Raw genomic sequence first — 23,557 nt, forward strand, 5'->3', positions numbered from 1 at the left:
AACCTACGTCATGACGTCCGCTCCTCCTCCCTGCTCTCCGGTCGTGTGTGCCAAATTTCATTCAAATCCGTTCAGCCATTGTTACATGATTGAATAACAAACATCCAAACTTTTGCATTTATAATATTAGTGAGATAACAGAAATTCCATGGTCTGAACCTCACACGCACTGACAGTTTTGTAAAATTTGCTAAGATCTTGGCTATGGTGAAATAGTCATTCATGATTGTTTGAGTACAGGTGTCACTGATATCTGTAGCCTCCCCTTTTCAGTGTTATATAAAAGATAGATTCCACCTGTACAATTGCTATTTTAGCACCTGCTGCCTGCTTGCCCCGACTTGACTGCTTAGATGAAAACTGACCAGCTAAATCTGCTAAATTGCTAATATTCACTAACTGCCTGAAAAATAGCTTATTTTCTTTAATGTATGATTTATTCCATACAAGGCATTAGCAGCACAGGATAGCTTTGCTTACAGGGGGCAGTGCCATGATAGTGTCCTTGTTTATCTTTAAACAGAAATAAGTTCACAGTGACAGTATTCAAGGACAAATAAGTTAATCATACAGCCTGATTTCCAGAGCTGCTTATCCAGTTGTCGGTAGTTGCTTAATAAATATCATTTACAATGTCATTTTTAGGTTGTTGGTTTTTAAACATCCTAGTCGTGATCCCAGGGCATGCAGTGATTTTCACTGAATGCAATGAATGATTCACAAACTACTCTGGGTTTTGTGTAATAATTAACTGGAGTGGACACATTTTCACTTTTGCCTGTAAAACATCAGCAAAAGCCATTGTTCACAATTTCATATAATGTGTAAAGCATGTTTTCAGTTTCCAATGTGTGTTATGTTCTGTTTTCAAAACACACCAAAAATATACTGTATTTATTGTTATAAAATAAGTGATTGTGCTTATTTATCTTTTTTGGGGTTACCTAAATCATCTTAACAACAGTGTTCCATTCCTATCCTTTTACAGCAGGGTCCCATTCCTAATCTTTTATAGCAGTGTCCCATCCCTAACCTTTTGTAGCAGTGTCCCATTCCTAACCTTTTATAGCAGTGTCCCATTCCTAACCTTTTATAGCAGTGTCCCATTCCTAACCTTTTATAGCAGTGTCCCATTCCTAACCTTTTATAGCAGTGTCCCATTCCTAACCTTTTATAGCACTGTCCCATTCCTAACCTTTTATAGCACTGTCCCATTCCTAACCTTTTATAGCAGTGTCCCATTCCTAACCTTTTATAGCAGTGTCCCATTCCTAACCTTTTATAGCAGTGTCCCATTCCTAACCTTTTATAGCAGTGTCCCATTCCTAACCTTTTATAGCAGTGTCCCATTCCTAACCTTTTATAGCAGTGTCCCATTCCTAACCTTTTATAGCAGTGTCCCATTCCTAACCTTTTATAGCAGTGTCCCATTATTAACCTTTTATAGCACTGTCCCATTCCTAACCTTTTATAGCACTGTCCCATTCCTAACCTTTTATAGCACTGTCCCATTCCTAACCTTTTATAGCACTGTCCCATTCCTAACCTTTTATAGCACTGTCCCATTCCTAGCCTTTTATAGCAATGTCCCATTCCTAACCTTTTATAGCAGTGTCCCATTCCTAACCTTTTATAGCAGTGTCCCATTCCTAACCTTTTATAGCACTGTCCCATTCCTAACCTTTTATAGCACTGTCCCATTCCTAACCTTTTATAGCAGTGTCCCATTCCTAACCTTTTACAGCAACTTCCAATTCCTAACCTTTTACAGCAGCGTCCCATTCCTAGCCTTTTACAGCAGCGTCCCATTCCTAGCCTTTTACAGCATTGTCCCATTCCTAGCCTTTTACAGCAGTGTCCCATTCCTAGCCTTTTACAGCAGTGTCCCATTCCTAGCCTTTTACAGCAGTGTCCCATTCCTAGCCTTTTACAGCAGCGTCCCATTCCTAGCCTTTTACAGCAGCGTCCCATTCCTAGCCTTTTACAGCAGCGTCCCATTCCTAGCCTTTTACAGCAGCGTCCCATTCCTAGCCTTTTACAGCAGCGTCCCATTCCTAGCCTTTTACAGCAGCGTCCCATTCCTAGCCTTTTACAGCAGTGTCCCATTCCTAGCCTTTTATAGCAATGTCCCATTCCTAACCTTTTATAGCAGCGTCCCATTCCTAGCCTTTTATAGCAGTGTCCCATTCCTAACCTTTTATAGCAGTGTCCCATTCCTAACCTTTTATAGCAGTGTCCCATTCCTAACCTTTTATAGCAGTGTCCCATTCCTAACCTTTTATAGCAGTGTCCCATTCCTAACCTTTTATAGCAGTGTCCCATTCCTAACCTTTTATAGCAGTGTCCCATTCCTAACCTTTTATAGCAGTGTCCCATTTCTAATCTTTTATAGCAGTGTCCCATTCCTAACCTTTTATAGCAGTGTCCCATTCCTAACCTTTTATAGCAGTGTCCCATTCCTAACCTTTTATAGCAGTGTCCCATTCCTAACCTTTTATAGCAGTGTCCCATTCCTAACCTTTTTCAGCAGTGTCCCATTCCTAACCTTTTTCAGCAGTGTCCCATTCCTAACCTTTTATAGCAGTGTCCCATTCCTAACCTTATACGCAGAACAGGAGGTGGGAGGGAATCGGAATGCTCAGAAACATCCCAAGCCACCCAAGTTATTATCCCTGAGGGGATTTGACCTAAGGATTAGTCATTTGATTTAATTAGAAACATTTTTCAATTTAGACTGACGATGAGGATGAGCCTTTCATACCAGAAGATCCTGCACTCTTGAACATAGAGACCATTGACACCCACTCCTGTGACACTTCATCACTGGCCAGCTCTGACAGTGGTGACCGGGCACACAAGAGGTATTATCAAAACTCTACTTCTTAGCTATAAATATGAAGCATATCCTATTTATAAAATCTGAAATTGTTCACTGTCAGACAAAACTGGGCATTTGCCGGAAGGTACATGAAGCGAGTAAACCCAAATAATATAGAAAACTGGAACTTGATTTAAATCAATGTTTTTACATTTCATGACAGGATTAAGACATCTTTAAAGTGAACCTCCAGACTAAAAATCGACTCAGCAGCACTGAAAAGGCCTGGTGTTTCTTTAATAGTTTCACAGCATCAGAACTTTGTTTCTCTTATACAAGCCTCATTTTTAGCTGCACAGAAGAAAACTGCCCGGGCATTTTTCCCCTGATGCTGTGCAAAGCATGATGGGATTTATGATGTTGTTGTTCTCGTTTTGGTGCAATTTTTTTTTTTTTACAATTTGAATTTGACATTTGAAGCCTAGAACATGCAGCAGGGAGGGGTTATCAGGACACAGGACAGTTGGAACTGTGTGTTATGCTCCCTGTCACCTCCTTTAAACCAAAAAGATGGCTGCCCCCATGACAAAGATGGCAGCCCCCATGAATCACAAACATTTGCCTGTTCTTTTAAAACAGGGTGGGTAAAAAATGTATTACCTATCCTAATTAACATAACTAATGTAACTTAATGACAGTATGTTTGTTTAGGCTGAAGTTCCCCTTTAACCTTCCCAGCGTTCAATTTCCCCAGGATTTCTGTGCAAACAGTGATAAAATTTATTTTTAAAACTTTTTTTTTCCTGTAACTTGCCAAAATGTGTCAAGCAAGGGTCTAGTATACAGTGCAGGAGAGTATTGATGTGTATGCATGTTTATACTGTTCACAGCATGTTTTTTTGAACGGACATTTCTGTCCATACCGCTAGGGAGGTTAATTATAAAAACTCTTGTGTTGTATAGAACTACTGGAAAATGTTTAAATAAGGGTAGCGGGAAGATTGTATGTAACTGCAAGAATCTTGGCTTCATTTGGAAAAGACTTTGGCCCATATGCAATTAATTTTTTTCCCCTGAGTTTTCTCCTACTTTTTTGTCTACTTTTTGGTACTTTTTCATTTGTAGAGTGCTGAAAAGTTATTTTAAAGAGGTTTAAAAAATATCTCCTTGGAGAAAACTCAGGGAAAAAATGTAATAGCACACTAGTCTTAGCTTTCTATGAAGTGTCTTGTCTAGTGCCAAATTAAAATTGTGGCTAAAATATCTTTGTTACAGGTAAGACTAGTTCTTATCCTTCATCAGTTGTTATATTCGCTAGTTTTATTACACCATTTCCTCCATTTTGTTTTATCTCTTGGAAGGCTTTAAACATACTATTATAATTATTGTGTATTTAAATAGTGCTGACATCTTCTGCAGCGCTTTTACATCTTTTATTTAGTCATGTCACTTACTTACCCCCAGACAAGCTCACAATGTAATGCCCACCATAGTCAGGCATTGTCTTATGTTTCTATTGTAGTCTAAGGCTATTTTTTTTTTTGGGGGGGGGGGGGGGGGGAGAAGACATATTAAACTATCAGCTAGTTTTTTTGGGGATGTGAGAAGAAACCAGAGTACCCATAGGAAACTCACACAAATGGGGAGCACATCCAAACTTCACGTGGATTGTATCCTGGACCAGAATTGAGCTGGGGGCCATAGTTCTGCAAGACCAGGGTACTTTCCACTATGCCAATGTGATGCATGAGTAAATGGAAGAAAATAAATAGATTAGTGACGATCACTTGACCTTTTTTTTTTCCCCCCCCCCCCCAAAGGATCCTTCCTCAAGTGCATGGGTATCAGGGATGCTCGGATAGTACTTTTTAAAATCCGAATTGCTTCGGATCCGGATATCCAGATATACAGATCCGATTTGGATATCCGAATCTGAACTTTTAGATATCCGCATGAACACGGATATCCGGATAGACAAACCGGAAGTGGCCTTTAAAATACTTTGAAAACGTTTTTAACCTTTAAAAAAACCTCCTCTCCTCCTTTTTCTTCTCCTCCTTCTCCTCCTCCCTCCTTCTCTCTCCTCCTCCCTCCTTCTCTCTCCTCCTCCCTCCTTCTCTCTCCTCCTCCTCCTCCTTCTCTCTCCTTCTCTCTCCTCCTCCTCCTCCTTCTCTCTCCTCCGTCTCTCTCCTCCTCCTCCTTCTCTCTCCTCCTCCTTCTCTCTCCTCCTCCTCCTCCTTCTCTCTCATCCTCCTCCTCCTCCTTCTCTCTCCTCCTCCTCCTTCTCTCTCCTCTCCTCGGCGTTTCTTGTAGTTGAAGAAATGAGCTTCAGCCTGTAATGTTAGTTGACATGGGTTTGATTCCCGGCCAATGGTGGTATACCGGTGAGGAGAGCTGCCTTCCAAGCAGTAGACCTGGGTTCGATTCCTGGCCAATGTATGTGAGCTTGCTTTTGACAGCCCACAAATCCCTGGAAGACAAAATGAGAGAGAGAGAGAGAGAGAGAGAGAGAGGGTGGTGGTAGTGGTCCTTTTTGCCACCGAACTTGTAATCCGGATTCGGATATCTGGTAAATCCGCGGATATCCGGGTAGGCCGTCAATCTATCCGCAGATAGTTATCTGGATTTGCACAGGTATCCGGAATCCGGATAAGAGGTCGGATAGCGTAAAAAAGTTCGGATATCCGGGTTAACCGGATATCCGACATCCGGGTGAGCATCCCTGATGGGTATTTCCTGCAAACTCACAGACCATAGAAAAGCTTAAAATTGATATATAACAATGTCTTTTTCCTTCTCGCCCTAATATTCTTATTGGTATCCTAAATCTTCTGACAGCGCAATGGTGGTTATTGTTGTTTCTGTTCATATGAATAATAAAATTGTTAGTGCTACAACAACAAAGTCCTATCCATCTTGCTTTTGTCGCCAATTGTAGCCTTATGTAGCTAATATATATGAGTTTGTATGTTCTCCCCGTGTCAGCATGTGTTTCCTCCGGGCACTCTGGTTTCCTCCCACATCCAAAAAACATATAGATAAGTTAATTGGCTTCCCCCTAAATTGGCCTTAGACTATGATACATGCACTACACAATACATACCTAGACATGTGACTATAGTAGGGATTAGATTGTGAGACCCTCTGAGGAACAGTTAAGTGACAAGACGATATACTCTGTACAGCGCTGCGGAAGATGTTGGCACTATATAAATACTAAATAATAATAATTGAACATAACAAATTGTATTGTGTGTGTGACCACATTTAAACAGAGACTGCAACAAGTGATACTATACATATAAAACAAAAATAAAAACATTAACAAAACACTGTAACTAGGTACTCACCTCGGGAGGGGGAAGCCTCAGGATCCTAATGAGGCTTCCCCCATCCTCCTCTGTCCCACGGGGGTCTCGCTGCAGCCCTTCAAAGCCGGAGCGACAAATCCGACAGCCTGTTCAATATTTACCTTTCCAGGCTCCAGCGGGGGCACTGTTTCGGCTTTTGGCTCTGAAGTAGACGGAAATACCCGATCTCAGTCAGGTCCGTTCTACTGCGCAGGCGCCGGAGACTTGCGCATGCGGAATAGAATGGACCCAACTGAGATTGGGTATTTCCGCCTACTTCTGAGAGGAGCGCCGCTACTGCGCCTGAGCTGGAGTCGGGAAGGTAAATATTTACATTGCGGAAGTTCGGAGGGGCACAGCGGGACCCCCGTGGGACGCAGGAGGATGGGGGAAGCCTTGATAGGATCCGGAGCTTTCCCCCTCCTGAGGTGAGTACCCCCCAGGGGCCGTTTTTCTCAGTACAGGTTTTCTTTAAAGGGAATCTGAAGTTAAAATAAACTTATGAGATGATATGTATGTGTAGTATAGCTAAGAAATCGAACATTAGTAGCACGGATATAAGTCTAATATTGTTTCTAGTACAGGAATCCGTTAAGAAACTTCATTTTTTATCTATGCAAAAGAGCTTCTCTGAGCTCTCTGACCCAACTTGGGTCACTGTTTTCTGGAGCACGTATACATCAAAGAAACAGTCAGACAGATTTAACCACTTGAAGACCACAGTCTTTTCGCCCCTTAAAGAGAACCTGTACTGAGTAAAAATATTTAAAATAAACACATGAGGTAACTTCAAATGAACATTACATAATTACCTTGCCATCAGTTCCTCTCAGAAGCTCACCATTTTCTTCTGACAATAATCCCTTCCAGTTCTGACAATATTTTGTCAGATCTGAAATATATCAGTTGCTGTCAGTAAAATATCAGGTGCTGTCAGTTATAGCTGAGGGGAAAACTGATGTGGCAGGTAATGTCCATGTGTCCCTATGGCTCAAGTGGGCGATGTTACAGTTTAACTGTGTGCTGACAAGAAAGCTGTTATGGGTAATGGCCATTTTCAAAATGGAGGACGGAAAATTCCATTGATCACAGTGGACAAACCGGACGCGGGAAAGGAGAAAGACACTGAGGAGTAGACTACATGGAAGGTAAGTATGACTTGTGTATGCTTATTTTGACTTTTAATTTACAGTTTAGGTTTTCTTTAAAGAGGAACTGTAACGTGAAAACGTCCCCTGGGGGGTACTCACCTTGAGTGGGGGAAGCCTCAGGATCCTAATGAGGCTTCCCACGCCGTCCTCCGTCCCTCGGGGGTCACGCTGCAGCCCTCCGTACAGCGGTGACGTCATTATTTACCTTCCCGGCTCCAGCGGTGGCGCTGTGGCTGCTGTCGGCTCCGAAGTAGGCGGAAATACCCGATCGCCGTCGGGTCCGCTCTACTGCGCAGGCGCAAGTCTCCGGCGCCTGCGCAGTAGAGCGGACCCGACTGAGATCGGGTATTTCCGTCTACTTCGGAGCCGACAGCAGCCACAGCGCCCCCGCTGGAGCCTGCAAAGGTAAATATTGAAGTCACAGTCTGGTCTGTCGCCGGCTGTTCGGAGGGCTGCAGCGAGACCCCCGTGGGACAGAGGATGGCGTGGGAAGCCTCATTAGGATCCCGAGGCTTCCCCCACCCGAGGTGAGTACCCCCCCCCAGGGACGTTTTTTAATGTTACAGAGTCTCTTTAAGGACCTTTTTCTCCATTCAGACCACTGCAGCTTTCACGGTTTATTGCTCGGTCATACAACCTACCACCTAAATGAATTTTACCTCCTTTTCTTGTCACTAATACAGCTTTCTTTTGTGCTATTTGATTGCTGCTGCGAGTTTTACTTTTTATTATATTCATTAAAAAAGACATGAATTTTGTCAAAAAAATTACTTTTTTAACTTTCTGTGCTGACATTTTTCAAATAAAGTAAAATTTCCTATACACTTGAGCGCAAATGTTATTCTGCTACATGTCTGATAAAAAAAAACATTCAGTGTATATTTATTGGATTGGGTAAAAGTTATTGCGTTTACAAACTATGGTGCCAAAAGTGAATTTTCCCATTTTAAAGCATCTCTGACTTTTCTGAGCCCCTGTCAGGTTTCATGAGGTGCTAAAAGTTAGCGGAAATTGATTTTTATTATTTTTTTTTCACAAAGTGTCATAGAAGATTTTATTTTTTGTCACAAGTTAGCGGAAATTGATTTTTATTGTTTTTTTTCACAAAGTGTCATTTTCCACTAACTTGTGACAAAAAAATAAAATCTTCTATGAACTCACCGTACTCCTAACGGAATACCTTGGGGTGTCTTCTTTCTAAAATGGGGTCATTTGTGGGGTTCCTATACTGTCCTGGCATTTTAGGGGCCCTAAACCGTGAGGAGTAGTCTTGAAACGAAATTTCTCAAAATGACCTGTGAAATCCTAAAGGTACTCATTGGACTTTGGGCCCCTTAGCGCAGTTAGGGTGCAAAAAAGTGCCACACATGTGGTATTGCCGTACTCAGGAGAAGTAGTTTAATGTGTTTTGGGGTGTATTTTTACACATACCCATGCTGGGTGGGAGAAATATCTCTGTAAATGGACAATTGTGTGTAAAAAAAAAAAAGCAAAAAATTGTCATTTACAGAGATATTTCTCCCACCCAGCATGGGTATGTGTAAAAATACACCCCAAAACACATTAAACTACTTCTCCCGAGCGCGGCGATACCACATGTGTGGCACTTTTTTGCACCCTAACTGCGCTAAGGGGCCCAAAGTCCAATGAGCACCTTCAGGCTTTACAGGGGTGCTTACAATTTAGCACCCCCCCCCACTTGCCAGGACAGTTAACAAACCCCACAAATGACCCCATTTTGGAAAGAATATACGCTAAGGTATTCTATGAGGGCCATGGTGAGTTCATAGAAAATTTTATTTTTTGTCACAAGTTAGCGGAAAATGACATTTTGTGGAAAAAAAAAAAACACAATTTCTGCTAACTTGTGCCAAAAAATAAAATATTCTATGAACTCATCATGCACCTAACGGAATACTTTGGGGTGTCCTCTTTCCAAAATGGCATCATTCGTGGGGTCTGTCCTGGCATTTTAGGGTCTCTGCAATCATTACATGTATGGCCAGTATTAGGAGTTTCTGCTATACTCCTTATATTGGGCATAAGGGTAATGTACTCTGGGCTGAAAGGAAAAATGAATGTCAAACAATCAATCAATCAATCAATGTGGATGAAAAAATATCTGCCAAAAAAATTTGAAAAAAAAAAAAGAGGCGAAGGCGTCTGCCAAGACATAGGAGCTGCCACCCCAAAAATCCAAACCCACCAGCTCGTATGCCCTGGCAAACCCGATTTATCCATTCACACCGATCGATGTGGATGAACAAATCATTGCCAGAGTTCTTTTTTGATACAAAGTGCTTGCCAAAGCATATGAAACCCCAACACCGCTCCTCGGCCCATATGCCTCGGAAAACGCATCTTTTTGACTGCGGAGGAGAACTCTTGTCCTGCAGCGCTGCATGCACCGATTTTGTGTAACCTGACAGACACGCAATGTTCTGTCAGGATGCACCATCAGTGCTGCAGCTGATTGGTCGGTCTGGATAGAAAAAAGAGAGAAAAAAAAAAAAAAACAATACAAAAAGGAGGGGAAGGCGTCTGCCAGGACATAGGAGCTGCCGCCACAAAAATCCAAACCCACCAGCTCGTATGCCCTGGCAAGCCTGATTTATCCATTCACACCGATCGATGTGGATGAAAAAATCATTGCCAGAGTTCTTTTTTGATACAAAGTGCTTGCCAAAGCGTATGAACCCCAACACCACTCCTTGGCCCATATGCCTCGGCAAACGTATCTTTTTGACTGCGGAGGAGAAATCTCGTCCTGCAGCGCTGCATGCACCGATTTTATGTAACCTGACAGACGCGCAATGTTCTGTCAGGATGCACCATCAGTGCTGCAGCTGGTTAGTCGTTCGTTCGGTCCACCTGGAAGTTTAATGGATGGAAAAAGAGAAAAAAAAAAAACAAAAACAAAAAACAAGCAAGCAGCAAAGCAATTACTTCATTAACATTAATAAACTTTTTTAATCAAAACCTTAACATTGCGAACCAAACATTAACTTTTTTGCTTACCTGGTTTTTTTTTTTTTTTTAACTTACCTCCCAAGGACAAACCTCTCCTCCCCCATGGGACAATGTGCCAAGTGCAGATCGCACAGAGTTGTGGCGAAGTACATTACGCAATTTGTCCCAAGTGAAAGGAGAGGTTTCTGGCAGCCCTGTGTATTAGGGTCTCTGGAAACCCGATGTTTGGTTTCATACTGCATATTGACATATCCGGTGGGTCGAGCCCGCCGCACCGTATCGTCCAAAACAGACCTTCAGGCAATACCACAAGAGTAGCATTCGGCCTAGTAATGAACTGCGTCGCCATAGACTAACATGACTTCCGGGCCGATCGATATTGCCACAGAAGCCACGCAGTAACGTAGGCATGCACTAGCGTTAAGTCAAGCACTTCCGACGTAGGGGGGGACCGCAAAGTGTGACTTTTGCTAGGCATTTTGCCCTAACGCATCGCAGCAGTGTGAAATAGCAGTAGGCACACAAGGGTCTCTCAGTGCTGTGTGTGGAGTTCCCTACTCTCTAATAGTGTACCTGCTCGTGGTACCTCTCAAAACACTCCCCTAGGCATAGGCCAGGCTGGTCAGGACAGGTGGGACAATAAACAGTGGTGTCACGCCTTATTCCAGCCCTGCTGCAGACACGACAACGTTTTCTTCGGATTCGGTGACCTGGGGTATTCGGAATTGGATAGGCGTAATGCCTTCCATGCAGCCGGCTAGTTGCATCTTGGGGTTGGGCCACGGCACCTCCTGGATACAGGAGTTCCATCACGATCTGTTTATTAAATTGAATAAACGATCCAGTTCTCCCAGCCTTACTGTAGAGAACAAAGCTGTTGTAAATTGCCAATTGAATGAAGTAAAAAGACACTTTTTTTTATACCAGCGTCTTGTTTTTCGGGCAACTAAATAGGGCGCTAACCTCTGGTCATTGAAGTCCACCCCTCCCATGTTAGTATTATACTCGTGGACAACAAGGGGTTTTTCAATGACCTCAGTTCGCCGTTGAATTTCAACTGTCGTGTCTGCGTGAATGGTGGACAGGAAGTAAACCTCCCTCTTGTCCTTTTCACCGCGAGCCGGTCGTCAGCACACAAGGCGGCCCTATGTCCCTGTTCAAGTCTGGTGGTAATGAGCCGTTGGGGGAAGCCCCGGCGACTAGGCCGCACGGTGCCACCGCATTGGATTTTTTCTATTTTTAAGTGCTGAAAGAGGGCCACACTTGTGTAATAATTGTCCACAAAAAGATAGTACCCCTTCTGGAACAAGGGTGACACCAAGTCCCACACAACCTTTCCACTGCTCCCCAGGTAGTCAGGGCATCCGACCGGCTCCAATTTTGAGTCTTTTCCCTCATAGACCCTAAAATAAGATGTATAGACTGTGGCCCTTTCACAGAGCGTATACAGTTTCACCCCATACCGGGCGCGCTTGCTTGGGATGTACTGTTTGATGCGAAGGCGCCCGGTAAAACGTATGAGGGACTCTTCTACGTAGGTGTCCAGGTCAGGGGTATAAGCATCTGCAAATCTGGATGACAGGTGGTCTATAAGGGGTTTAATTTTGTGGAGCCGGTCAAAAGCAGGGTCGCACTTCGATGACAGGTTTCGTTGTTACTGAAGTGCAGGAAGCGCAGGATGTTCTCAAATCGTGTCCTGGACATGGCAGCAGAGTACAGGGGAACATGATATGCTGGGTCCGTAGACCAATAAGACCGCAACACATTCTGCTTTACTAGTCCCGTGTGAAGGAGAAGGCCCCAAAAAATTTTAATTTCGGAAACTTGGACTGGTTTCCACCGAAAAGGCTGGGCAAGGAACTTTTCCGGATTGGCAGTTATATATTGTGTGGCCTTACGGTTGGTCTCTGCCACAATTGAGTCTAAGAGATCCTGGGTGAAGAACAGATAGAAAAAGTCTAGGGCCGATCCTAGATTATCTGTCTCCACCTGGACTCCAGACTGGGCGGTGAAAGGGGGAAGTACGGGTGCGGCGGAATCAGGGGATTGCCAATTTGGATTTGCCAGCACCTCTGGTAAACTAGGGGTAGTACGGGCCCGTCTTCTTGGTGGCTGCGACTGGGATCTTACTGCACGTGCCACCGAACCAGTTTCAACTTCCATGCTGGTGCTCGCCACTTCACCAGGGTCTACGGAAGTACTGGTTCTAGGTCCAGGAGATGTTGTGCTGCTGGTGCCTGCCCCACCATGAAATCTCAGACCAGCACGGACACCACCCTGCTGCCCTTGAGGCGGATCCTGCGCCACCTGCGGTCCAACATGGGGTGTGGTACGCCTGGCTCTAGCCGGGACCTCAACCTCGTCATCCCTATCGGTCAGTGAGCCACTGCTCAATTCAGGTTCAAACTCTGACCGGAAGATTCATCAAATGAGGCGTCCCAATCGTCCTCATCCGACTGGGCCATGTACCTTAGAACCCTTATCATCGGAATACCCCTTTCTTGCCATGGTGGACTGCTAAATTTAGGGGTATTCCTCTGAGACTACCCAGAAAAAAAGAGCACCTACCTAGCAAAAGGTAGTATTTGAGAGGTAGAAAGCTGTGGTCACTGATTAAAAAAAAAAATCTAAACTGATGTTTACAGTGCCACAGCTATTGTACAGTGTTTTTTGCAGTGATCAGAAAAACTTTCTGTCACTGCGGTGGGGCAGGCTGAACGCAAGTGCAGGCGAACGATCAGGCCTGATCGGGCAAACACTGCGTTTTTTTGTGGATCCTAGTGACCCTAATAGATCTGACTGCGATCAGTAATGATCACTTACAGAAACTATATAGTACCAATGTTGATTAGCGACAGTGATGACGCTAATTAGTGACTGTGGTGCAGTGGGCTGAGCACTAACTGACATTTACAAAGGGGCCTAGCTAACTGGCCTAACTGCCAACACTAGTGATACTAAAAAAGTGACAGTTTTCACTGATCACTGTTTTTAGATCACTAGGATAGTGACAGGGGGGTGGTGGCGAGTGGGGAATCAGAGGCAATCAGAAACAATCACAGGACAATCAAAGGCAATCACAGGGCAATCGCAGGCCAATCCCAGGGCACTCAATTCACGGGACAATCAAAGCCAATCACAGGCCAATCAAAGCCAATCACAGGCCAATCAAAGCCAATCACAGGGCAATCAAAGCCAATCACAGGCCAATGAAAGCCAATTACTGGGCAATCAAACCAATCACGGGACAATCAAAGCCGATCACGGGCAAATCAAAGCCGATCACAGGCAAATCAAAGCCAATCACAGGCCAATCAAACCAATCACGGCACAATCAAAGCCAATCACAGGCCAATGAAAGCCAATTACTGGACAATCAAAGCCGATCACGGGCCAATCAAAGCCGATCACGGGCAAATCAAAGCCGATCACGGGCAAATCAAAGCCAATCACAGGCCAATCACAGGGCAATCAAAGCCAATCACGGGGCACTCAAAGCCAATCACGGGACCATCAAATACAATTACAGCACAATCAAATACAATTACAGCGCAATCAAATTGAATGTCAGCACAATCAAATTGAATGTCAGCACAATCAAATTGAATGTCAGCACAATCAAATACAATTACAGCACAATCAAATACAATGCACTGGGAAGGGGATTGGGGGGGGGGTCTGAGGGCGATCTGAGGGTGTATGGGGTTGATTAGGTGCCCGCACGGGGCAGACTGGGTCATGATCTGGTGCGTGGCAGACACAGGGGGTGACGATAGGAGATCAGTGAGGGATTACAGGGGAGAATAGATGTAAACAATGCACTGGGGAGGTTATCAGGAGGGGGGTTTGAGGGCAATCTGAGGGTCTGGGTGGGTGATCAGGTACCCCTAAGTGACAGTTTAGGGTCTGCTCTCATGGGTGGTGGTGACAAGAGGTGATAGTCAGGTGATAGACAGGTGATCAGTGGGTAAGGCAGCTGTATACAAATGTATACAGTATACAGGGGGGTGGTCTGGGGGGGGGTCTGGGGGGGATCTGAGGGTAGGGGGTGATCAGGGGACCCTAGGGGGCAGTCAGGGACCTAACCTAGGGGATAGCGTCGCTAGATAGTGACAGGGAGTGATTGATGGGTTTTTAGGTGGGTGGTGGGGTGCAGATACTGGTGTGCTGGGGTGGTCAGGGGGGGTTCTGAGGGCTGGGGTGGGCGATCGGGGGGGTCTGTGTGGGGCAAAGTGTTTTTTTTTTTTTTTTCACCTAGCTAATGGCTGCCGTCCTCTCTGATGGTCGCACGACGAGTGACCATCAGCGGAGGAGGCAGCCAGTATAATACACTTTGTTACAATAACAAAGTGTATTATACTCCTCTGATTGGCCCAATCGCCGCATTTGAAACCCGCCGGTGCTGCTAATTGGCCGGCGGGTTTCCAAGCAGGGTGGGCGGAGCCTATTGCCGGCGGCGATCGCGTCATTGATGACGCGATCGCCGCACAGCCACCTCTGATGCAGCCGATGGGTGTATTGCGGTCCTTTGGGCCCGCTCTTTGCCGCCGCCCTTCGGCTGGGGGCGGTCCTCATGTGGTTAACCACTTGCCGACCAGGGGATTTTTCACTGATCGGTGCTGCGTGGGCTCTACAGCCCACAGCACCGATCAGGAGTACAGCGGGGCGATCAGACTACCCCCTTTTTTTCCCCACTAGGGGGATGTCCTGCTGGGGGGGTCTGATCGCCGCCGGCTGCATATGCTTAGCGGGGGGCTCTTCAAAGCCCCCCTCCGCAGCGTTCTCCGCCGTCTCTCCCTCTCCCTCCCCCTGTGAGCTGCGCAGGACGGATTTCCGTCCTGCGCATTGAAGAATAGGCTTCAGCCTATCATATGCCGGCGATCCCCGGCCAATCAGAGGCCGGGGATCGCCGATCTGCCTTACGGCGCTGCTGCAGCAGCGCCGTATGATGTAAACAGCGGGGATTTCTTCCCCGCCTGTTTACATTTTGCCGGCGAGCCGCGATCGGTGGCTCTCCGGCTGTTCACGGAGACACCCTCCGTGAACTGACATGGAAATGCCGCTCGTTTCCATGGTAACCCGCAGACGACCAGTTTACGCCAATCGGCGTTAGCTGGTCGTCAAGAGGTTAAATAAGATTTTTACTGCAGGGCAATTGAGAGGGTCATTGGCTCTGCTTGTTTTATAGTGTAAAATACAGAGTGTGGCTTATACTGACATATGACAGTTGATCAGAGAGGGTCTGAGGGGCTATCTGAGGGTGTGGGCGGCTGATTGGTTGCCTGCAAGGGGCAGATTAGGGTCTGATTTGATGGGTAGCAGTGACAGGTGGTGACAGGGTGATTGATGGGTGATCACTGTGTGATTAGAGGGGAGAGCAGATGTAAACAATGCACTTTCGGAGGTGATCTGAGGGTGTGGGCAGGTAATCAGGTGCCCACAAGGGGCAGGTTAGGGTCTGAGCTGATAGGTGGCAGTGACAAGGGGGTGATTGATGGGTGATTGACAGGGGAGAATAGATGTATACAGTAGACGGGGGGGGGGGGGGTCTGGGGAGGATCTGAGGGGGTGGAGGGTGATCAGGAGCCAGTTTAGGACCTAATCTAAAAAATAGCGTTAACAGATACTGACAGGGAGTGATTGATGGGTGATTAGGGGGGTGATTGGGTGCAAACAGGGGTCTGGAGGGTGGGCGGGGGGGGGGGGTCTGAGGGGTGCTGTGGGTGATCAGGGGGCAGGTGGGCAGATCAGTGTGCTTGGGTGCAGACAGGGAGGGCTGCAGCCTGCCCTGGTGGTCCCTCGATCACTGGGCCCACCAGGGCAGGAGGCAGCCTGTATAATACACTTTGTATACATTACAAAGCGTATTATACGCTTGTAACGCGGCGATCGAGGGGTTAACAACCCGCCAGCGCTTCCGAACGGCCGGAGGGTTGAAGTCGCGGGTGAGCCGGAGCCTATTGCCAGCGGATGCGCGCGATCCCCGGCCAGGAAGAGTCCCAGGACCCGACGCCCATCAGCGTTACGTGGTCCTGGGCATGCCACTTTGCCGCCGCCCATAGGTAGTGGGCGGTCGGCAAGTGGTTAAGGGCCCGTTTCCACTAGAAGCGGTGCAATACGGCTACATAGCCACATCACACAGCGGTTGTGCTGAAACACATGCATGGCAATGGAATAGTTTCCACTGCGTGCATGTTGTGCGGAGCAATCCGAGAATCTGTAGCATGCTGCAGATTTTAGCACGGCCACATCCGCCCACAGCCGCGTCCTATCTCCTCAATTGACTTCCGTGTCGGGAGATGCAGCAGTGACGCGGGCGCCAGCGAAAGTGATGCGATGCGGGTAGGTAACCGCATTCGCATCACTATCCCAGTGGAAACAGGCCCTAACTCCAATAAGGTTGTTTACATTTACATTGTTATATGCAGTATATAAATTGGAATACCTGAAATAATAAAAAGTTGAAAATATTGCCATGGAGGAAGCTTATAATGGCAAACTTGATCAATGTGTGTTATTTTCTGTGTCCAACACACTTGCAGACAGCAGGGTATCAGTTACGTAAAACTTCCATTGAAGCAAAGTTACATAGATTTAAAGCTTTTGACCCTGCTGGATGGCAGGGCCCCTGTGCCTCCACTGAATTTCATGGTGCATTGTTACTCCTATTGTTGCATTGATTATTGTTTTTTTGTAGATTACAAATTTGCTTGTTGCCTGTGCTTGACTCTTGATTTTCATTGTTTTTTACTTGTCCTGTTAGAAAGAAGAAATTGCCAGATGCCTTCTCCAGACATGGATCTGTAATGCGCCATACACTGCTCAAAGGAGTCTCTGCTCAAATAGTATCTGCTGCTGTAAGTTCCAATGCTGCTGAGCCATATAGAAGTAGCTGCATCTCCATAGGAATTATCTGATGTGTAAACGAAAATGCAAGGAACTCTTTTCAAAACTGAAACCTATGCAAAGTAGTTAGACATAGCCCCAAAAAAGTACATTGTAGATTTAGTTGCACCTACCTAAAGGGGCCCATACACTGGTCGATTTCAGCCATCGATCCGGAAACCTATTCTATCAAATGTATCGATTGATTTGCAGCCAATTTCGATTGATCTATCTGACAGGATGGAAAATCTAGGTTGATCTGCTGGCAGCAGATCGATGGCCTATAAAGTTGCATTGGAACTAATCGTCCAATAATGCATTTAGATCGATTTCCAATAGATTTCATTCTGAAATCTATTGGGAATCTGCTCCTAGTGTGTGGCACACATCAGATAGATTCCTGCCAGATTCGACTTGACAGGCATCTGACAGAGATCTATCTCATGGTCGAATCTGCTGCAAATCTATCAGTGTATAGCCACCTTTAGAGAATCTACAATAATCAATGCATCTGCCACAAGAAAGAAAAAAAAATCTGTCACATTTTTCTTTTTTTTTCAGGATAAAGTAGATGCTGGACTGCCTACTGCTATAGTGAGTATCTGTTTTAATCTCTCCTTTTTTTAATGTTCAAGCAGTAAAGTGTTGTACCGTTTTAGCCATGAGTAAAAGCAAGAAGTTTTGAATCAGGATGATACCATTTATTGGCTAACTTAGAGATGGATAAACAGTGAGCTTTCGACTTATAAAAAGCCTTCGTCGGACTGGTTCCTGACCAAAAGTGAAAAACACAGCTTATATACACTGACATACAGAGGAGAAACATTCTTTAGCAAACATAAATGTAATTAGATGCCTTTACTGTTACTGAGGAGGCTTTCCCAGGCATCCTATCTAAATTGATAAGATCAATAGAATCCTCAACATGACATAAAGCAGACTCTAGTGATGAAGAGACGTCGTAAATTCCGAATTCAAATGGTAACTGGCCTGGTTACATGCAGCATTAATTCTAAGCTTAAGAGAATTGTGGCATTTAAAGCCAGCACCTGAAAGCAAATAAAATGAATAGTGACAGTGAATTCCATCTTACACAGCATATGGCACAAAAACTTTTTAATGTTCAATACCTTAAAGTGACAGTGTACTTATACATAAGTGTGCTTGCTTAAAGCAAATATGAAGCAAACCTCGGGTGAAAAATTACATACTTAAAGAGGAACTCCAGTGAAAATAATGTAATAATAAAAAAAGCTTCATTTTTACAATAATTATGTATAAATGATTTAGTCAGTGTTTGCCCATTGTAAAATCTTTTAAATCCCTGATTTATATTCTGACATTTATCACATGGTGACATTTTTACTGCTGGCAGGTGATGTAGCTGCTGCTTGCTGTTTTGGCAGTTAGAAACAGCTGTAAACAGCTATTTCCCACAAGGCAACAAGGTTCACAGACCGGAAACTGCCAGAAGTACCTAGGTAGTCAGAGCTTCTTGTGGGAGGGGTTTCACCACAATATCAGTCATACAGCACCCCCTGATGGTCTGTTTGTGAAAAGGAATAGATTTCTCATGTAAAAGGGGGTATCAGCTACTGATTGGGATTAAGTTCAATTCTTGGTCGGAGATTCTCTTTAAGGAGAGGGAAGCCTGTAATTCATCCAGAGGCTTCCTCCCACGTTGTCCTCCACTGCTGCACATAAAATGTTACTATTGCTTCAAAAGCCTTTCCTCCACCTTTCTCAAGGTTAATTCAGTCTCTCTCTGCATCAACTCTTTGCACCTCATGATGCAAACCTTGTTTACAAAGATGGATTTAACTTGGTTCAACCATGCACACAGTGAGCTGCTGACGGTCATAACTGCCACCCCTGTTCTGTACTTGTATCCTATATAATAAAACCCCTGTGTCTCTGCATCTTGTCCCTGTGTCTGTCCGTGCTTCCAGACTTGACAGTTTGCTGTCTGAGAACCTCATTGCATTGTGGGAAATAACAGCTTTTTCCAACTGCAAAGCAAGCAACATCTCCCTGTGTGCATACACTTCGGACAGTGGTGGAAAACGGGTGAGCAGGACTCATCGGTATGCACGTTGCCAGGTTTTAGCGGCCGTGGCCTAGCTCCCGTTTTTTAACAGGCAGGCCTTTTTACTAGTAACCAAATAAGATCATTCAACTAGGTGGACATGTTTAATGGTTGTACAGGGATTGCCAGCTGCAGATGCCAGATTCTGCATGTATTGCCTGACAGCTGGCTTCAAGTAAATCTGAAGCGAAAATAAACTTATGAGATCATGAACTGTATGTGTATTACAGATAATAAATAGCAGGGCTGTGGAGTCGGAGTCCGAGCAATTTTTGGGTACCTGGAGTCGGAGTCAGGAAAAAATGCACCGACTCCAACTCCTAATTAATTTAACCACTTCACCACTGAGGGGTTTTACCCCTTGATCACCATCTTGATGCTCATTGTCCAAGCTACCTAGGCTCAAGTAAGGTCATGATAATAAAAGGCATAGTAAATAAAAATGCATATATAGAATTTTAGTTAGAAGATGAAAATAGCATTTACCAGATCCTGTTTGGATTCCAGTTCCTTTTCAACATCAAGGTAACCTAAACGAGTCTGGGATTTCATCAGCTCATCTTCCAGGTTGCTTGCCAGGCCAGAGGCTTCACTGGCAAGTCTCCCTGAGTCCCAGCTCTTGGTACTGAGCTCATCCCCTCCAGGGTCTGGCTCCACTGAGAAACAAAGGGGAAAACACACATTAACTACTTCACAACTGAGGGATTTTACCCCTTGAGCACCAGAGCAATTTTTCACCTTTCAGCGCTCCTTCCATTCATTCGTCTATAACTTTATTATTACTTATCGCAATGAAATGAACTATATCTTGTTTTTTTCGCTACCAATTAGGCCTTCTTTAGGTGGAACATTATGCCAATAATTATTTTATTCTGAATGTGTTTTAATGGGAAAATAGGAAAAAATGTGGGAAAAATTATTTTTTTTCAGTTTTCGGCCTTTATAGTTTTTAAATAATGCATGCTACTGTAATTAAAACCCATGAAATGTATTTGCCCATTTGTCATTTGTATTTTATTTGGAAATAAAGGTACATTTTTTTTCAGTTTTGCATCCATCCCTAATTGCAAGCCTGCAGTTTATAAAGTAACAGTGTTATACCCTCTTGACATAAATATTTAAAAAGTTCAGTCCCTAAGGTAACTATTTATGTGTTTTTTTTATTGTATTTTTTTTTTTTTAATTACAAAAAAAATAATAATTGGGGAGTGTGGGAGGTAATGAGTTAATTTATTGTGTAAATGTAATGTGTTTGTATATGTAAAATGCTTTAGGGTGTAGTTTTACTATTTGGCCACAAGATGGCCACAGTGTGTTTGTTTCCGGAAGGACGCTTACAGGAAGTAGTACGAGGCTGGGAGAGTCACAATGATCGCGCTGTTTCTAATAGAAGCAGCAGATCATTGCAGGGGCTTAGATCAACGAACGGGAATGGATTTTCCCGTTCATTGATCTCCGAGCGGGCGGCGGCGTGCACGAGCGTCGGGAGCGCGCACATGAGTGGCGGGAGCGCGGACAGCAGCGGTAGCACGGAGGGTACGGATTTCTCCGTCCCTGTTTTTTTAGGGGGGAAAAAAGGACGGAGAAATTCGTACCGCGGGGGGTTAAGTGGTTAAACTGTATTTAGAATAGAAAATATGATAAAATGTTCTATTTCTCAGATAACAGTCATCATTAATAATTTATATATGCAGTAATAGCTCTGCTTAATCCACGAAAAATGAAATAAACCAATCAAAAAAATAGTTACTTGTGCTGCTTCAATAAAGCAGTCCCCGTATTTTTAAAGTCAGATATACAGTGGTTTGCAAAAGTATTCAGCCCTTAAAGTTTTCCACATTTTGTCATATTACTGCCATAAACATGAATCAATTTTATTGGAATTCCATGTGAAAGACCAATACAAATTGGTGTACACGTGAGAAGTGGAACGAAAATCATACATGATTCCAAACCTTTAAAAAAAATAGCTGCAAAAGTGGGGTGTGTGTAATTATTCAGCCCCTTTGGTCTGAGTGCAGTCAGTTGCCCATAGACATTGCCTGACGAGTGCTAATGACTAAATAGAGTGTACCTGTGTGTAATCTAATGTCAGTACAAATACAGCTGCTCTGTGACGGCCTCAGAGAATATTGGGAGCAACAACACCATGAAGTCCAAAGAACACACCAGACAAGTCAGGGATAAAGTTATTGAGAAATTTAAAGCAGGCTTATGCTACAAAAAGCCCGGAGAGATCTAGTTACATTGGAATGATATATGCACTGAGTGCTGTCTGCGGAGCTACTTGTTGCCGGAGGGCTTGTATGGAGCAAGGACTATTCTTATGCACATGAATTAATCTAGGACTGTGGATATGCTTTAGAGCAGAAATATAGCTGTCAATATCTGGACTGTCCTAAGTTTGATGTGGAAAGAGATTCCTGGTTCAATTCAGCAAATCACAGGCACATGCAGTAGAACAGATCGTTTGATCTAAATCTGAAGTGTATGTGGATTGAGTGTCAGATTGTGTGTACCAGGAGTACTCCTGTAAATGGATGCCCGTGTCCTTGTTGTTTTTAGGGGTTAGGGTGTATCAGAGGGGTGTTTGTTACATATTTTTCTACCAATAAACTATTTTTGACATAAAGTTCTGAAGAGTGGCGGTTGTTCCTAAATTTAATATGTTTTGTATTTTTCAACCTGCCTTCCCTCGGGTTTTCTTGAGGTGAACTAAGTCTTTCAGGGACTTGTGCACCAGATCAATTAATTTTTCTTGATTTTTGAATTTTTTCTGAGTTGAACAGTTCTGTGAGGTATTGAAGTTGAGTCATAATCACCCCACTGAAACCCTAACTCTTAGGGCTCTTTCACATCAGACAACGCGAACAGGAGCCGTTCTCCTGCACGCGTTGTCTGCCTGCGGCGTGTCGTCGGGTATCTGCGGTGCGACGCAATCAGCGGCGGTAGCTGGTAATTAAACCCGACGGAAACCGCCGGCTCGCGGGTGCGTTGGAGGAAAAACTGCGCCCGGGTGCGTCGGAACCGCAACGCATCGAAACGCAGCGTCGAGTGTGAAAGGTAAAATGAAAGTCTATGGACTTTCATCTTACCTTGGTTAATGCAAACGGCTTCCGTTTGCGTTAACGCAGAAAGTCTGCCCTAATGTGAAAAAGGGTGGGAACTTTTAAAGGGGATCGTATTGTGGATCTTTTTAAAGTTTTTTTTTTTCCTCCCGTGGACTGGGGGAAAGCCATGGCGTATGTTCTGGGGGCCGAGATTGATACTGACATCTCGGCAGCTTTTAAGGAAGACACTAGTGAGAGTCGAGAAGATTTAAATGACCTTAAGAAACTTTTTAGAGTTCACAAGAAATTAACACTCAGACATTTGCGTAGATAATGGAGTATATCTACAATGCAATTCTATGTTGATAAGGGGGTGGTACCCTGGGGAATGAGGAATAGATTTATCCTGGCTGGTCATTTGAGGAATCCCAGGTTTATTCCTAGGTGGAAAGCTGCAGCAATAGCGTATGATTTAAATGTTATGCGTATGACAATTGAGGAAGAAACTATTCAGCTGGAGGAATTAAAGACTGAAATAAAGGAAAGCATAGCTCGGTTAGAAGGATACCGTTCCAATGATGAATTCGTTAGATTGAATGATATGGTGAAACGGGAGGTAGAGGCCACCGAAAGAAAAATTAAAATGGTTAAACAGAATAAATTTCAGCTGGATGTGAAGGAATGGAACCAAGGTGAGTATTATAATTGTCATCAGGGAAGAGCTAGATCAAGGTCCAGAGGGAGAAAGGGGAGAAATAATGATGAAGATTGTGACTCCCAGGGTTCTCCTTCCTCTCCTGAAAGATCGGTCAGGTTAGGCGATGGCAGGGACACAGGAGAGGTAGGAGAAGAAGAAGAAGAGGCCCCCATAATACACAAAAAAGGAGACAAGAAACAGAGAGTAGACAGGCAGAGACCTCAGAACAAACAGAACAGATATGGGCAGAACAGAGAAACTCAACCAATCCTCAAACAGAGAGTGCAGCCCTATCGGAAAGGGAAAAAGAACAGAGAATAGAAGTGGAAGGAGCGACAGGGGGCTTGGAGGATAAGAACAATATTTTCAACTTAACAGATTTTGTTTTATCTACAGATCATGTGTCGGTATTAAATAAGGGATTATCGTTCTCCCCAGTTTGTGGAGGTGATCCCTTCGACACATATAAGGATATACAATTTTTTCCGCGTAAGGTTCTGCTCAAGAAAATGTTTTCGGGTAAATCCAGTGTATCGCCCAAGCCTCCTAG

General features: G+C 44.4%; 1 protein-coding gene across 2 annotated transcripts in view; it reads left to right on the forward strand.

Moving 5' to 3' along the window:
* The window catches only part of VPS8 (VPS8 subunit of CORVET complex), a 457,588-nt gene that overhangs the window by 27,433 nt on the left and 406,598 nt on the right, over positions 1–23,557 (forward strand). For both annotated transcript variants that reach the window (XM_068245033.1, XM_068245032.1), the window contains exons 4-6: positions 2,734–2,861; positions 17,053–17,146; positions 17,736–17,768. In XM_068245033.1, the coding sequence (XP_068101134.1) occupies positions 2,734–2,861; positions 17,053–17,146; positions 17,736–17,768 (255 nt within the window). The remainder of the gene's footprint in view (positions 1–2,733; positions 2,862–17,052; positions 17,147–17,735; positions 17,769–23,557) is intronic.

Source organism: Hyperolius riggenbachi, chromosome 7 (genome assembly GCF_040937935.1).
Source record: "Hyperolius riggenbachi isolate aHypRig1 chromosome 7, aHypRig1.pri, whole genome shotgun sequence".
Lineage (NCBI taxonomy): Eukaryota > Metazoa > Chordata > Amphibia > Anura > Hyperoliidae > Hyperolius > Hyperolius riggenbachi.